This window comes from Diabrotica virgifera, chromosome 3 (assembly GCF_917563875.1).
Source record: "Diabrotica virgifera virgifera chromosome 3, PGI_DIABVI_V3a".
NCBI classification, from domain to species: Eukaryota; Metazoa; Arthropoda; class Insecta; order Coleoptera; family Chrysomelidae; genus Diabrotica; species Diabrotica virgifera.
Window position 1 is genome coordinate 198,399,292 of NC_065445.1, and position 18,195 is coordinate 198,417,486.

Below are 18,195 nucleotides of genomic sequence, written 5' to 3' on the forward strand. Positions count from 1 at the left end.
GAAAACGAATATCTTAGTTATTTTTTTATACTCATTTAAAATTTTAAAATCGTTCTAAAATTTAAATTTCCCGCCAAAAATTAAAAAAAAATTTTTCGTACAGAACTTTTTAAATCTTATAAATTTTTTATTTAAAGTTTTTCTATAAAGTTTTTTTTTTATTTAAAAAATAAAAACATAAAAAGCCTAATTAGGCTCTAGGTGGGTCACATGACCACCTAGGGGGCTAAAAATTTCAGAAAGTTAGTTTCACTATATATGCTAATCGGTGACCTATATGGAATTCGAATCGAGTTGGGGGCACTTTTCATCATCTTACCCGGCTAGGCCCTTTGCAGCTCTTCTCTCTTTCAGCAAGGAGTATTGTATTTTCTGCATATCTGAGATTATTTATTAGTGTTCCGTCAATTGGTGTGCCTTCATTGATGTCTGCTAGTGCCTCTTTAAATATCTCTTCTGAGCACGTATTAAAAAGTAGAGGGGATAGTACACATCCTTGTCGTACTTCTGTATAGGTACCTCTTTAAATTTTTGTTGGTCTACATTTTGTGATATCGGTATTTTGTAATGATTCTCTATTTCCATCCTGATCATCTATTTCTGTGTTCCGTAATTTGTTTGCAAGCCTTCTGTGTTCAATTTTGTCGAAGGCATTCTCAAAATCGAAATGATTGGAGAAGCTTGTTGAAGGAGGCCAAGGCTCGATTTGGGCTGTAGTGCCATTGGATGGATGGATTCTCAAACTCAACCAGACATTATATGATTGTGTGTACGAGGTCTGGCTATTAAATAACGAGACTGCTTATGAAAAAGAGTTTTATTTTAAAAATCATTCTACAATCGAATGCTCTCTTCAATATATTCCCCTTCCCTCGCCACACACCATTCCATTCGTTTTTTCCATTGGTCAAATCAATGCTGGAACTCTTCTTTTGTTAGAGCTTTTAGGAGATTCGCCGTTTTTCGCTTCACCTCTTCCATCGACACGAACCGGATTCCTTTTAAGGCAGACTTGATCTTCGGAAACAGGAAAAAGTCACAGGGTGCTACATCAGGCGAGTACGGCGGGTGTTCGAGCACTGGAATGCCTCTAGCGGCTAAATAACGCTTCACAGACAGCGATCTGTTGGCGGACGAGCTTTTGGTCAGGGGTCAAATTTTTTGGGACCAACTTCGCACAAACTTTCTTCATGTTCAATTCGTCATGCAAAATTTTTCTGACAGTTTCTTTATCGGCGTTTACAGTCTCAGCAATCATCCGAATGCTCACACGACGATCTCCGCGCACAATTTCATTTATTTTGGTCACTGTTTGCGGAGCTGAAACAGAGACAGGTCGACCTGGACGTTCGTCATCTTCGGCGCTCTCTCGGCCTTCAGAAAACCGTTTATACCATTCGAAAACACGCTCACGAGATATAGACCGGGCAGTATCGTCGCCCCCGCTAGCGCAATTATTCCGATTCGATTTTTTTGCACAAACTTACTCAAAAAGAGGTCCTTATAACATATCCACAGGGTGCCGGGCGGTGCCGTGGTCGAAAAATTTTTTAAACATTTTTTTTAAACAAATTCACAAAAATAATTTTTTTATTTCCAAAAATTTTTTTTAAATAATTTGGGTCATTCTGAGCAAAAAAGGTCTCTTGTCATTTTTCTCCAAAATTGACTGTTGTCGAGTTATACGCGATTAAAAATTTGAAAAATGCGAAAACGGCCATTTTCAAGGCTCCATAACTCGATCAAAAATGATTATTATGAAATTCAAAAAGTGACAAAATCAAGACTCAAATACCTTCCTCAGCGTCCTGAAGAGATTTTTGTCATTAATTTATTACAAAGCTGTTATTTTTAGTTATTAACAATTAGCGCTATAGTCCAACTGTATCGTCGCCCCCGTTAACGGAACTATTTCGATTAGATTTTTTTGCGCAAACTTACTCAAAAAGAGGTCTTTATAACATATCCACAGAGTGCCGGCTGGTGGTCAAAAAATTGTTTAAACAATTTTTTTAAACAAATTCACAAAAATAATTTTTTCATTTTCAACAATTTTTTTTAGATAATTTGGGTCATTCTAAGCAAAAAAGGTCTCTTGTAGTTTTCGTCTCAAATTGATTGTTGTCGAGTTATACGCGATTTAAAATTTGAAAACCAAAGTTTAGAGAAAAATGACCAAAGACCTTTTCTGTCTGGGGAAAAAATATTGTGGGAAATGAAAAAATTATTTTTGTGAATTTGTTTAAAAAAATTGTTTAAAAAATTTTTTCACCACGGCACCGACCGGCACCCTGTGGATATGTTATAAGGACCTCTTTTTGAGTAAGTTTGTGCAAAAAAATCGAATCGAAATAGTTCCGCTAACGGGGGCGACGATACAGTTGGACTATACCGCTAATTGTTAATAACTAAATATAACAGCTTTGTAATAAAATAGTGACAAAAATCTCTTCAGGACGTTGAAGAAGGTATTTGAATCTTGATTTTGTCACTTTTTGAATTTCATAATAATCATTTTTAATGGAGTTATGAACCCTTGAAAATGGCCATTTTCGCATTTTTCAAATTTTTAATCGCGTGTAACTCGACAACAGTCAATTTTAGAGAAAAATGACAAGAGACTTTTTCTGCTCAGAATGACCCAAATTATCTAAAAAAAAAAAATGTTAAAAATAAAAAAATTATTTTTGTGAATTTGTTTAAAAAAATTGTTTAAAAAATTTTTCGACCAAGGCACCGCTCGGCACCCTGTTGATATGTTATAAAGACCTCTTTTTGAGTAAGTTTATGCAAAAAAATCTAATCGAAATAGTTCCGTTAACGGGGGCGACGATACAGTTGGACTATAGCGCTAATTGTTAATAACTAAAAATAGCAGCTTTGTAATAAATTAATGACAAAAATCTCTTCAGGACGCTGAAGAAGGTATTTGAATCTTGATTTTGTCACTTTTTGAATTTCATAATAATCATTTTTGATCGAGTTACGGAGCCTTGAAAATGGCCATTTTCGCATTTTTCAAATTTTTAATCGCGTATAACTCGACAACAGTCAATTTTAGAGAAAAATGACAAGAGACTTTTTCTGCTCAGAATGACCCAAATTATCTAAAAAAAAAAAATGTTAAAAATAAAAAAATTATTTTTGTGAATTTGTTTAAAAAAATTGTTTAAAAAATTTTTCGACCAAGGCACCGCTCGGCACCCTGTTGATATGTTATAAAGACCTCTTTTTGAGTAAGTTTATACAAAAAAATCTAATCGAAATAGTTCCGTTAACGGGGGCGACGATACAGTTGGACTATAGCGCTAATTGTTAATAACTAAAAATAGCAGCTTTGTAATAAATTAATGACAAAAATCTCTTCAGGACGCTGAAGAAGGTATTTGAATCTTGATTTTGTCACTTTTTGAATTTCATAATAATCATTTTTGATCGAGTTACGGAGCCTTGAAAATGGCCATTTTCGCATTTTTCAAATTTTTAATCGCGTATAACTCGACAACAGTCAATTTTAGAGAAAAATGACAAGAGACTTTTTCTGCTCAGAATGACCCAAATTATCTAAAAAAAAAAAATGTTAAAAATAAAAAAATTATTTTTGTGAATTTGTTTAAAAAAATTGTTTAAAAAATTTTTCGACCAAGGCACCGCTCGGCACCCTGTTGATATGTTATAAAGACCTCTTTTTGAGTAAGTTTATGCAAAAAAATCTAATCGAAATAGTTCCGTTAACGGGGGCGACGATACAGTTGGACTATAGCGCTAATTGTTAATAACTAAAAATAGCAGCTTTGTAATAAATTAATGACAAAAATCTCTTCAGGACGCTGAAGAAGGTATTTGAATCTTGATTTTGTCACTTTTTGAATTTCATAATAATCATTTTTGATCGAGTTACGGAGCCTTGAAAATGGCCATTTTCGCATTTTTCAAATTTTTAATCGCGTATAACTCGACAACAGTCAATTTTAGAGAAAAATAACAAGAGACCTTTTTTGCCCAGAATGACCCAAATTATCTAAAAATTTTTGGAAATAAAAAAATTATTTTTGTGAATTTGTTTAAAAAAAATGTTTAAAAAATTTTTCGACCGCGGCACCGCCCGGCACCCTGTGAATATGTTATAAGGACCTCTTTTTGAGTAAGTTTGTGCAAAAAATCGAATCGGAATAATTGCGCTAGCGGGGGCGACGATACTGCCCGATCTAATAGAGAATTCTCACCATAGGCCTCTTTCAACAAATTATAGCACTCAGTCGGAGTTTTTTTTAATTTAACGAGAAATTTCACATTAATCCGTTGCTCATGTTTTTCGTCACACATTGTTATCGGCACGAGAAAAAAACACGTCCTTTTCTAACTTCTACAGAAAAAATACTACTACAGCGACAAAAATGTGTTTTAGTACTGGAAGAGTAGACACTTCCAGCTATCCAATGCTGCATTCGTTTCCCACTCTTCCCCTCTAGGTCGCCTTCTGCGCGCGAAGTCTCGTTATTTAATAGCCAGACCTCGTATAGTAAATAATCCTCATCTAGTGTCAAAGCCTTTTCTAAATCCAAGTTGATTTCCTGTTATGCTATGGTCTAGATCTCTAACTTCTTGGCTTCTGGTTCTGCTGGTCCATAGTTTTTTAGGGTATTTTTCGATACTACTTTATTTAAAATGCCTCGATTTTATCCGTACAAAAGTACAGATCATAACTTAAAAATACAAAAAATTTACACCAATTACGTATTGTCACACTAAAGCAACTCAGATCAATTGTTAAAGTTAAAACTAATGTTGACACTCCACATGCATTAAGACTGGTTTGCAACAAATAACCGACAAAAGTGACTTTCGTTTTTAAACTATGTCTTCTTACTTTGCGAGTTTCGATAAAATAGAGGGCGATTTTTTAGTTGAAGCAAGAGAGTAGTGATGTTGAAAAAGGAACTATTCGTTACAAAGTACTCGTTACTTACACATACCGAAAATAACGATTACTATACAGAGAGGCAAATCGTTACTGTGATTACTTTGATTACTCTGATTACATCGTTACTTCTTACCAGTCGTATCAGAGCGAGTACCTATTTGAGTATTGTATCTACAATCGGTTGATATCGGAATTGGACCGGTAATCAACGAGTGTTCGGTATCAGTACAGTTAACTAAAATTTTATCTATGAAGGGCGAAGGATATGGAGACTATGAAGAGTTTTACAGGACTACAGGGCGCTGAGAAGTAGCTGAAACAGAGGGAGGTAAACCATTTAACAAAGCATGCACCGAGAAACAGATGTCTATACGATAAAATACGATTTGTCGAATTAGATAATTCATAGATGTTTGTTCCTTTTGAAAATAAAAATGCAACACATTAGATTTTAATAATAAATACACACTATTCTTACCAGGCCTAGAAAAAGAAATACCTAGCTGAGATTGACCGGAAAAAATGTAGAAATGATAATATTTCTAGACTATGATCATCAACTTTAATTTTACATGTAGGTATGGCATTGTTTTTATTAGACCAAGGCATTTAACACCAAAAACACAGAAATAAAGATGCAACTTTTTGCATTGTATTTAGGATTAGGATGACGTCTGGAAAAAAGTCTACAATAGAAAAATGGACGGAGCAGCAATGACAGAACAACTAACAACATTAATTAATAAAATCATAAAACACAATAAAATACCGGAAGAATGGAGAACAAGCGAACTAATTCCACTATTCAAAAAGGAGACAAAAAGCAGCCAGAAAACTACAGAGGTATCAACTTGTTAAATACTACCCTAAAACTTACAATTAAATTTTTACAAGACCTAATGAATTAGAGGATAAGTTTAGCAGATGAACAACAGGGTTTTCGTACTGGAAGATCGTGTAACGATGCAATATTCGTCCTAAAGCAAATTACTTAGAAATCACTAGAGTATAATAGACCAGAATTTCTATGTCTGATTGACTTGAAGAAAGCATTTAGTAGAGTTAAGACTCACAGATGTAATCTATCTTCTATGTATAATAGAGAATAATTTCCCTTAGATATCATAAAAACTATTGAAAAAATCTACCATAACAACAAAATGGAAGTCAGAATAGATGGACAACTTACAGAATCTATAGATATTGGCAGCGGAATAAGACTCATTGAGTCCCATGCTCTTCAATTTAATCATGGATGAATGTTTATGTACTTTTGGATGCATTTTATACCGCAATTATGCATTTCCACCCATTTTTCTATTGAAAACTTTTTCCTGTTTCACTATTTCCGTAAAAATCATTTATTTTTTCCTATATGCCTTGGTTTATGTGTATTTTATTGTTATGATCCAAAAATCTAAAATAATATCTGCCCGGGCCAAAAAATTAGTAGAATCTATAAAAAAAAATATTTTTAATTATTAATTAGTCTGGACATAATTATGTCGGGTACCCCTTGTTTTTAATAATTTTTAACATAGATTACATATCATTTAATTTCTATCCATTAAATAGATCGGTGAAGGTCGTTGTTATATCGGATCTTATACAAAATACTGAGAAATGCGATTCTCGATATGATAATAGGTACTCAAATACAAAAGTAATCATAGTAACCAAAATATCCAACTAATACAAAATATGTACTGAGAAATGCGATTCTCCATATGATTACCGGTACTCAAATACAAAAGTAACAAAAGTAATCAAAGTAATCAAAGTAACGAATACTGTAAATGATTACTTTATACAAAAGTAACGATTTGTAACGATTACTCGAAAGTAACTATAATCAACATCACTACAAGACAGTCTTGTTGCAAGACGGTCTTGCAACAAATAACTGACAAAAGTAACTTTCGTTCTTAATCTCTGTCTTCTTACCTTGCGAGTTTCGATAAAATGGAGGGTGACTTTTTAACATTGACAGGAGTGGGTCCTCTGTCCATCTCTTGAGTCTCCGACTGAGTTTGTTGGAAAACTTGGAAGCGTTCTTTTACATTTAAACTCTGGAGTTCCTCGAGACCCAAGTCGGGCTTGTCGCTTGCTGTAACCAAAAAAGTATAGGTTGAAAATATACGCAATGATTAAAAGGAATAATTATTTAGTTACACACATTATTTTTGATAAAGAAATTCAGGTTAGTAAAAGCACATTAAGCAAACGTAGTCCTGTCGCCATGGGGGGGGGGTACAACACCCTCCTTAATTCAGATGGACTTACCCAAGTTTTTTTTATGTATTTTGACCCGTAGAACACGAATTTTTTAGTAACAGTTGATCCGGACGTCGATAAGATTGTTATAAACAAAGAACTTGAGGAATTACATAACAGCGCTTTTTCGCAAAACAAAACATTTTTTGTATTTTTTGGGTGACTCTCAGCAAAAAATGGTCTTACAAGTTTTTTCATAGGATGCATTAGTGTAGGAAACAGAGGTTGAACCTTGCAAAATGGACACAAGTCCGGTTTTATTTTTTTTCTGGCATATCAAGGGGTGCTTATTATAAGACTAACTTTTTCTGAAAAAATTTCGCCCCGGAACCCCCCTTTTCACCCCTTTAAAGGGGGTAATTTATGGTTTTTGCAGAACGTAGCTCTTCCTGTACCTTTTACAAAAAATTTCTTATATAGAAATATGAAGAGGGCTATATTTTCTACGATTTATTTCCAACAGCATCTCTCTATCATTCACCGTTTAGCAAGGGTGGCGCCCCAAAGTTGACAAGTTTTTAAAAAAGATGTTTTAAAAAAATATATATTTTTCCCTAACTGTAACGGAAATTAAAAAGAAATGCTGCGGAGATTATTCACAAATAGATGATTGATTTTTTGGTATAGGTTTCACTTAAGGGTAATTGCCCTTTTTTTAATTACAGGGTGTTACATTTTAAAAAACCCCTTTTTATACCATCTGAACCGTTTATGCTAGAGTAAAAAGACTTTCAGCGATTACCCATGTACTGGTGTTATTTACAAATTTGTATAATGCACCCCCATTTTTCCCCGGAACCACCCAAAAAAAAAGAAGAATTAATAAATAAAGTGATTTTCTTGGAATCCTTCACACACAATGCCCTTCATTAATATGCTTCATATATCATTTTGTGCAAGTTATTATTACCCATGCATGGACACTAAAAGCGATTTCCTAGTGCAACCCCTGTAGCTAAAAACAATAAATAAAATAAGGGATTGAAATTTTTTTTTTGTTTTTTGCTTTTTGATCCATATGGGCATATGCTTCATCAATAGTGCTTTTCAAAAATATATATGGTTATTGCAACATCCCTGCGCAAACCACCCCTATCCTTGAAAATATACTGCAGAAACTACCCCTATACCTTATCCAGCATGTTTTTACGATTTTCTCATTACCTATTCATTTTTTTTAAACAAAACTTATACAAGGTTAAAGACCACTATTTACTCTAAAAATTAGGTCCTATTAATTTTTTTCGTTTAAGCAACCGTTACGGCACAGTGGCGCCGTAAACCTCATATATGCTTTGACGGGCTCCAGTTTTTGTTTATTTTTTCGTCATCTCTTTGTTTTATTGACAAAGTACTTATGTAAAATAAAACAACACAGTGTAACCTACAAATCATGACCTATGCACATTTTACATTCTTTGATCCCCAAAGCTACAGTGGTGGCCCAAAATAAATTTTTTCATATTTTCGCCACCTACACGCATTTTATTGCGTTAATGCTACCTTAATAGCAAAATATTCACCCCTAAGTGGTCGCTAAGCAGTGACGGATCCAGGGAGGGGTGATGGGGGCGATCACCCCCCACCCCTCTCAAACCAAGTGATATTATATTTGAAGATTATAAAAATATTCACTTATTTTTATAGAAATACTTATATTATATTAATATTATTTTTATAAGAATGACTTTTTATGCTTTAGCGACAGTGGCGGATCCAGCATCGTTAAGAGGGGGGTGCCAATTGGTTAAATTTCTATAAAAATAAATGAATATTTTTATAATCTTTGAATATAATATCACTTGGTTAGAGAGGGGGAGAGGTGATCACCCCCATCACCCCTCCCTGGATCCGCCACTGCGTAGCGAACACCTAAGGGTAAATATTGTGCTGTTAAGGTAGCATTAATGCAATAAAATGCATGTAGGTGGCGAAAATATGCAAAAATTTATTTTGGGCCACCACTGTGGCTTTGGGGAGCAAAGAATGTAAAATGTGCATAAGTCATAATTTGTAGGTTACACTGTGTTGTTTTATTTTGCATATGTACTTTATCAATAAAACGAACAGATGACGAAAAAAAAAAACAAAAACTGGAGCCCGCCAAAGCATATATGAGGTTTACGGCGCCACTGTGCCGTAACGGTTGCTTATACGAAAAAATGAATAGGACATAATTTTTAGAGTAAATAGTGGTCTTTAAACTTGTATAAGTTTTGTTTAAAAAGAATACATAGGTAATGAGAAAATCGTAAAAACATGCTCGCCAAGGGATAGGGGTAGTTTCTGCAGTATATTTTCAAGGATAGGGGTGGTTTTCGCAGAGATGTTGCAATAACCATATATATTTTTGAAAAGCACTATTGATGAAGTATATGCCCATATGGATCAAAAAGCAAAAAACAAAAAAAAATTTTCAACCCCCCAATTTATTTATTTTTTTTTGCTACAGGGGTTGCACTAGGAAATTGCTTTTGGTGTCCATGCATGGGTAATAATAACGTGCATAAAATGATATATGAAGCATATTAATAAAGGGCATTGTGTGTGAAGGATTCCAAGAAAATTAATTTATTTATTAATTCTTCTTTTTTTTGGGGTGGTTCCGAGGAAAAAATGGGGGTGCATTATACAAATTTGTAAATAACACCAGTACATGGGTAATCGCTGAAAGTCTTTTTACTCTAGCATAAACGGTTCAGATGGTATAAAAAGAGGTTTTTTAAAATGTAACACCCTGTAATTAAAAAAAGGGCAATTACCCTTAAGTGAAACCTATACCAAAAAATCAGTCAATTATTTGTGAATAATTGCCGCAGGATTTATTCTTAATTTCCGTTAAAGTTAGGGAAAAATATATATTTTTTAGAAACATCTTTTTTAAAAACTTCTCAACTTTAGGGCGCCACCCCCGCTAAACGGTGGATGATAGAGAGATGGTGTCGGAAATAAATCGTAGAAAATATAGTCCTCTTCATATTTCTATAAAAGAAATTTTGTGTAAAAGTTACAGGAAGGGCTACGTTCCGCAAAAACCACAAATTACCCCCTTTAAAGGGGTGAAAAGGAAGGTTTCGGGGCGAATTTTTTTCAGAAAAAGTTAGTCTTATAATAAGCACCCCTTGATATACCAGAAAAAAAATAAAACCGGACTTGTGTCCATTTTGCAAGGTTCAACCTTTGTTTCCTACACTACATAGTTTTCGAGATAAACGCGGTTGAAGTTTCAAAAAATCGAAAATGTGCAATTTTTGAACCCGAATTGATTAAAAAATAAAATAGCAATTCTGTTTACTGCATTTGAAAGTTCAACTTAAATTCTATCGGTTTTGATTATTTGCATTGCTAAAAATTAAGTTTTTATTTGTTAAACAAAGTCATAAACACATAGTGTTTCCCGTGCCCAATGCATGCGTTTTAATGTACGTAATCTACGTAGAAATTGTCTGTAGGCGCGCCTACTCATTCGATTTCCAATGAGAAATGCATTGAAAACATCATTAAATCACTATGTGTTTATAGCTTTGTTTAACAATAAAAAAATTAATTTTTAGCAATGAAAGTAATCAAAACCGATAGAATTTGACTTGAACTTTCAAATGCGGTAAGCAGAATTGCTATTTTATTTTTCAATCAAAAGTTATTCGGGTTCAAAAATTGCAATTTTTCGATTTTTTGAAAGTTCAACCGCGTTTATGTCGAAAACTATGCATCCTACGAAAAAACTTGTAAAAACATTTTTTGCTTAGAATGACCCAAAAATACAAAAAAATATTTTGTTTTGCAAAAAATCGCTGTTATGTGATTCCTCAAGTTCTTTGTTTATAACAATCTTATCGACACCCGGATCGACTGTTACCCAAAAAATTTGTGTTCTACGCGTCAAAATACATAAAAAAAACTTGGGTAAGTCCATCTGAATTAAAGAGGCCGTTGTACCCCCACTGGCGACAGGACTAACGGTAAAGCAAACGGTAAAATTTGAATTATTTCTACTGAGACCTTCGGTCAAAACAGTAGTATTAAAAATATGATAATCCATGATGCATTTTTTTTATTTAGCTTAATTTCTCGACAACTCGTGGCCATTGGCATGGTACAATGGATTTTTCCAATCAGGCACCTAGTGTAATGTGTAGTGTGTGTTGAGTAAGTGTTTTGTTACCTAGCAAAGTCGACGTCATTGTCTTTGCAACTGCGGTCGCTCCAGTGAGTCCCGATTCCACAAGGATAGAAACCACTTTCATCCATTAATTTTTAATAAATGAAAAATTCTCTACCCAGGTGAGATTCGAACTCACGACCTTTGGGTCCAAAGGTAGGCGCTCTTGCCACTGAGCCACAGAGGGGGTTATTATTAAATTTAAATGCAGAAACGTGGCGAATAATCTTTATTTTTAATTTACTCGTTTTCATGCAAGGTTGGCTACTCAAAACAGTCCACCCTGATATTTGGCAATAATCACAGGATTTGATGAAAATGTTAAATCAGGTTGAGATTTTTATTCAAAAGCGGACATTTTTTAATGATATAGACATCTGCCATTTGTCAACCTCTCCCTATCAGTACCACAAACCGTTAATTTTAAATAGAGAATAGACTATGTGTACCACAACGTAGACGTGTAGGTATTTTGCTCGAGAATTCAGGCATTCATCATTTTTTGGGCCGGAGTATCTCAGGCGGTAGGATGTCTGACTTTCATTCAGGTAGGCCAGTGTACGAATCCCGGTGCCATGCCGGCGAGAACAGCTATCTTAGACATTTTTAAAAAGGTCTATACAGGGCGTCCCGGAAAATAGTTCGTTCCTTCAAGGTACGGGCTAAGTGCACCATTTAGAGCAAAAAAGTCTGATAAAATTTTTTTGTAAAGTCAACAGTTTCAAAAAAAAAATAATTTATTAATTTTAATGCATTTGATTAATGTCCACAGAAATGCAAATACAGCCGGCAACGCTGCGTTCCTTCTTCTGTGTAAAAATAATTTTACTAGAACTCAACTATCATGAATCATTGACCACTAGGCATAATATTATGTATTGATAAAATACTGATAACAGTGATAGAAAAACAGCATAATATTTATGTTTATTAAATATCTAATAAATAAAGTTTGTTTGTATAGTGTTTTAACTTACATGATGAAAAATTTTTATTACAATCAACTCAATCAAGCTACGTACGTCTTCAAGAAGTATTTATCGGTAGAACATGTTACAAAAAATTTGAGTATTACACTTCTCCATTCAATCTTATGGGAAGTTCGAGTGGTTCAATCAGATGACTACTAATAATCCCAGCCCATACATTAATACTCGTACTTTTGGCATTATTAAAGTAAAACACATAAACACCATTTCTCTTAAAACAAGCTTTATCTGCACACAACACTTTATACATTTTGTTTTGAAACCATCTACAAATCCTTAAACTTCGAGGTAAATCGCCTTGGTGTACCTAAATCTTGCACTAATTATACACTATAGGTATTACGTATTTAACATGATACTTGCGATCGAAATCATGACAATACCACAGCAATACGATGTATTCTCGGGTAACAGGTAATTATGATATGACTGTTTGTGTTTACAATTTTAAATAGCTTCGCTATGTCAAAATAAATATCGTATGGCATTTTTGCCGGGGAGATTCTTTCGGACAGTTCCGGCGCCATTTACATCTTTAACCCTGTTTTAAGTAACTAATGCCGATGTACACTAGCCCAGGGGGACCGACGGCTTTACGTGCTCTCCGAGGCACGGTGAGACGGCTCGTGCCATTAATGGAAACGAAAATGGTTTGTCTTTGGCAGGGCTCGAACCCACGTGCACTGGCGTATGAGGCTAGCGATTATGCCGTTACTCCACGGCCGCTCACAACTTTTGAGGCAACAGACGACTTTAGAAAAAAACTTTATAAGAAAGTTTCCTTTAAAATGGTGCATTCTACCCACACCTTTAAGTAACGCACTATTTTTCGGGACACCTTGTATATAGGCCGCAGGTCGACTCAGACTGAATAAAATGAGTACCTTGGGTAAAATCGGGGGTAATAATAGGTACCTAGTTGAATCGTAGCACTGGCCCTGTTACCTTCCTTAGGCTTCCTGTTACCGTAGGCCCTAGATACAGTAGACTACCCCGCTATAATACCAAAGCCGCGTTAGCAGTATAAAACGGGAGACTATTATTATTATCATTTTTCTTGAATTAACTCTGTTCTTGTGAAAAATGTGTCAATTTATTAAGTGTTACACCTCTTAAAAACCAAACGGTAACGCGCGTTTTGCTAGTGTTAATGACAAATTTTTCAATCACGTCAAAAATTATATGGAAAGAATTTTGGAAAAAGTTTAGTTATTTTGCCTGTAGTTGGTAGCATTTAACAACGATCTTGAATAATTATTTTTTTATCGAAATGGTCTATATCACAAAACGGGTTGAAATTATTTCCATGTTTCGAAAAAAATGGAAACTGTGGAAGGAGAACAACGAAATTATTTAATCAACTAGGACAAGATGAGAAACGACATCCGTAGCTGATAAAAAAAGGGAGTGTGAAAAACGTGTTAGTACTGAGGCGACAGATCACAGAAGTAGCAATTTTTGGTTATGTCAATTTGGAAACTACTTGGAAAGTACTGGAAAAAATAGGTTAAGAACTAGTCCGCAGAGTACTGACACATCACAAATTCCTCCCTGTGCGACTGCGTGTGGCCTGACAAGAAAGTCTTGAATGTAATGGACAGTATATAGGGCAAACAGAAGTGGTTAAAATAAAAAATAACGCAGCACAGAAGTGACTACAAAACAGAGAAAAATTGCTTGTGCATTAGGGTACTATTCTAACAAAACAGGCCACACATTTAATTTATCAAATGTCAAGATCTTGGATAGAGAAAACAACTATAAGAAATGACTATTTCTCAAAGTGTTCCACATTAAAAAAAAAACAAAAAGTCAATTAAGTTACTCAAAATATACAGTAGAACCCCGCAAATCCGAACCCCGCAAATCCGAACCCCGCTAATCCGAACGTTCGGCAAATCCGAGCCCACGGAAAGTTAAAAAAATTTAAAAATTCAAGACAAAAACTTAAAAACATGTTTATTATACATACAGTGCTAGTCAAAAGTCCGTACCCCCCCTCGTATCTTTTGAACGGTTATACCTATAATAGTGAAATTTGGAGGAAGAAAATAAACGGACGTAAGCTTCTTAACTAGTCATGACAGGTGACGTAATAGTGACAGATGACGTTACAGAGCCACTGTGACCGATAATTTTAAATGGGACCTTATGGCAAGTGATACCTCGTTTGAAAGGTATTGAGAATACCTATTCAGTCATACTAATTTTGTTTGAGTTTAAGCTAATTTTGATGAACAAATGAAATAAATATAAAATTGTAGTTTCGCATTTAATTAATAAAAATTCAAAATTCCGCCTATGATTACTTGTCAAACAGGTTGACGTTGACGTAAAAACTACTAGAGAATTAAAAAACGTCAACTTTTTTGCCAAAAAATTAATAGGCGGACATTTGAATTTTTATTAATTAAATTCGAAACTACAATATTATATTTATTTAATTTATTCACCAAAATCAAAATCAACCTAAACTCAAAAAAATTAGTATGACTGAATAGGTATTCTAAATACCTTTCAAACGAGGTATCACTTACCATAAGGTCCTATTTAAAATTATCGGTCACAGTGGCTCTGTAACGTCATCTGTCACTATTACGTCACCTGTCATAACTAATTAAGAAGCTTACGTCCGTTTATTTCCTTCCTCCAAATTTCACTATTATAGGTATAACCGTTCAAAAGATACGAGGGGGGGTACGGACTTTTGACTAGCACTGTAGAGTCCAGAAAGCCACTGCGCATCCGCTAGGAAAAATATTCTAATTCGGATTTTTTACACAATCTTACTCAAAAAGGACCCCTTTTAACAAATTTGCATGTTGCCAGGACCAAAAGTTGGTCAAAAATTTTTTAAAGGTTTTTTTTTGTTTTTTTCCTAAAATTATTTTTTTTGTATGGAACAAAATTTTTTTAGGTTTTTTGGATCATTCCAAACCGAAAAGGTCTTTAGTGACTTCTCTCTAAAGTTGATAGTGTTTGACATATTATAAGCGATTAAAAATTGAAAAATTGCGAAATCGGCCATTTTTAACCCTCAAAAACTATGTGAAAAACTGAAAATTTGAATGTTGCCAAGGTAGGTAGATATTCTTTAAACATCGATTGATGAAATCCCGAAGAGTTTTTTGCAATACAATATCAAAAACTCCTTTGTTTTTTAATTACCAATCAAGCGTGCGCGACACTATTTTCCACCGTTGCATGTGTATGCAGTATGGTGCAAATGAAAGGAATAAATTCGTTATTTCGTAAACCGGCGACTTTAAGGAAAAATCCCGAAATAGGTCGATTTTTATTTTTAAGGTATGATATTGTGACATATATGGTATACTAGTGACGTCATCCATCTGGGCGTGATGACGTAATGGATGATTTTTTTAAATAAGAATAGGGGTCGTGTGCTAGCTCATTTGAAAGGTTCTTCAATTCTCTATTCAGTAATATAAACATTTACATAATTATTTATTCAGGGTGTCCAATAATTTAATTTTTTTGTCAATTTGCCAAATTATTTAATTTAATAAAAATTTTTTGGACACCCAAATAAATAATTATGTACATGTTTAAATTACTGAATAGAGAATTGAAGAACCTTTTAAATGAGCCAGCACACAATCCGTATTCTCATTTAAAAAAATCATCGATTACGTCATCACGCCAAGATGGATGACGTCACTAGTATACTATATATGCCACAATATCATAACTTAAAAATAAAAACCGACCTGTTTTGGGATTTTTTCTTAAAGTCACCGGTTTACGAAATACCGAATTTATTTATTTCATTTGCACCATACTGTATACACATGCAACGGTGGAAATCGTGTCGCGCACGCTTGATTGGCAATTAAAAAACAAAGGGGTTTTTGATATTGTATTGCAAAACATTCTTCGGGATTTTATCAATCGATGTTTAAAAAATATCTACCTGCCTTGGCAACATTCAAATTTTCAGTTTTTCACATAGTTTTTGAGGGTTAAAAATGGCCGATTTCGCAATTTTTCAATTTTTAATCGCTTATATGTCAATAACTATCAACTTTAGAGAAAAGTCACTAAAGACCTTTTCTGTTTGGAATGATCCAAAAAACCTAAAAAAATTTGTTCCATGCAAAAAAAATAATTTTAGGAATAAAACAAAAAAAAAACGTTTAAAAAATTTTTGACCAACTTTTTGTCCTGGCAACATGCAAATTTGTTAAAAGGGGTCCTTTTTGAGTAAGATTGTGCAAAAAATCCGAATTAGAATATTTTTCCTAGCGGATGCGCAGTGGCTTTCTGGACTAATAGTAAAACCAGAAAATTTAACAATGTAGTATTAATAAGGCGTATTCTTTAAGAAGTCGGTAACTTTCGTCTGACGCATGGAGGTGTAGCGAGTAAAACCAGAAAATTTAACAATGTAGTATTAATAAGGCGTATTCTTTAAGAAGTCGGTAACTTTCGTCTGACGCATGGAGGTGTAGCGAGTTAACGAAGCGATGTTAAACCATTTACGCATAAACATTACATCGACCGGTAACGCAGCAGAGTTCTGCTCCACCAGAGTTCTGCTCCACGTAACGTAGAGCCACATCCAGAGCTTTAGGCCTTGTTCATATAGGGCGGTTTGCCAACGTCGACGCCGCGGCTTACCTATTTTCCCCCTGTTTATCTTGGTGACTTCAAAGGCGGCATTAGGGTGAGATCAAGTAAAACAGGGGGAAAACAGGTAAACCGCGGCGTCGACGTTAGCAAACCGCCCTATATGAACAAGCTGCATATGAACAAGCGGTTAGTGGCAACTGCGTGTGACACACGATCTGGCAGAAAAACTTCTTTCTCGCTTTCTTCTTCTTCATTAGGGCTGCCTTAAGGTTGAACCAAGTCTACAATGTCTTCATCCGTAAATTATTGGTGCCCATTGTCGTCAGCTTCAATACATTTTGTAATTGCACTTTCTTCTTTGTTTTCACATCTTGGGTGTTACGACTTCTAGTTCATCTTGTAATGGAGCTTCTTCAAATTGTAAATCTGACCACAACTTCTTCCATGATTTTGTAATTAAAGTCTAAGGGATGTTGTCCCAGGCCTCAGCCACCCAATAAATGAGATCTTTTACGGTGATTTTTTTCAGGTTATCAGTAGTGGACGGCTTTCCTCGCCTTCTAATACAGTCCGTGCCAAATTTTTTCTATAGTAAAGTTTTATAAACTGCAGAATACCCTGGTCCATGGGTTGCAATAAGGTGGTCAACAGCTTTTCCACTTCCTTATTAAATATCGAAACGGATGGAACAAATTGTTTTTCATATCATTCCTTAAAAAGTGCACTATTCATCCATGCTTTCCAGGCTATCTTTCGGATAATCCGAACTTTTCGGAATCCGAACCGGCTGTCCCCCCAATTAGTTCGAATTTGCGGGGTTCTACTGTAATTGCAAATTAAGCGACATGCACCTATTGCAATATTTTAAAATTCTGATAAACTAAAAACATTGGGTTATAATATATTGGTAATATCTGGTTCGATAATAAAACTACTTCGCCCTAATGTCACATGTGAAAAAAGGACCGAAAATTTTGGGAAAAAACGTGGTATTTTATAAAAAACTGCAATGTTTTTTACTTCTTTCGAATCGATCCTTTTAACCTGCCAGTTACTGACAGAATATTCTTTGAACATTTCTATATCTCTACAACTTGGAAAGTTCAATGGTTTTCTGGTTTTAATGGGTTTTATAAATAAAATGTGTCCCATTTATCAAACCATGATTTAAAGCTCTTATAAATTACCTATGTATTAAGGAAACATAAAGATTCTAGTAGGCAGTGATACACAGTCAAGTAGAAAAATAGTTTTAT

General features: G+C 34.4%; 1 protein-coding gene across 11 annotated transcripts in view; it reads right to left on the reverse strand.

The window, feature by feature from the left end:
• Window positions 1-18,195, reverse strand: part of LOC114338004 (F-actin-monooxygenase MICAL3) — a 688,439-nt gene that overhangs the window by 84,419 nt on the left and 585,825 nt on the right. For all 11 annotated transcript variants that reach the window (XM_050647134.1, XM_050647137.1, XM_050647132.1 and 8 more), the window contains one exon: window positions 6,869-7,031. In XM_050647134.1, the coding sequence (XP_050503091.1) occupies window positions 6,869-7,031 (163 nt within the window). The remainder of the gene's footprint in view (window positions 1-6,868; window positions 7,032-18,195) is intronic.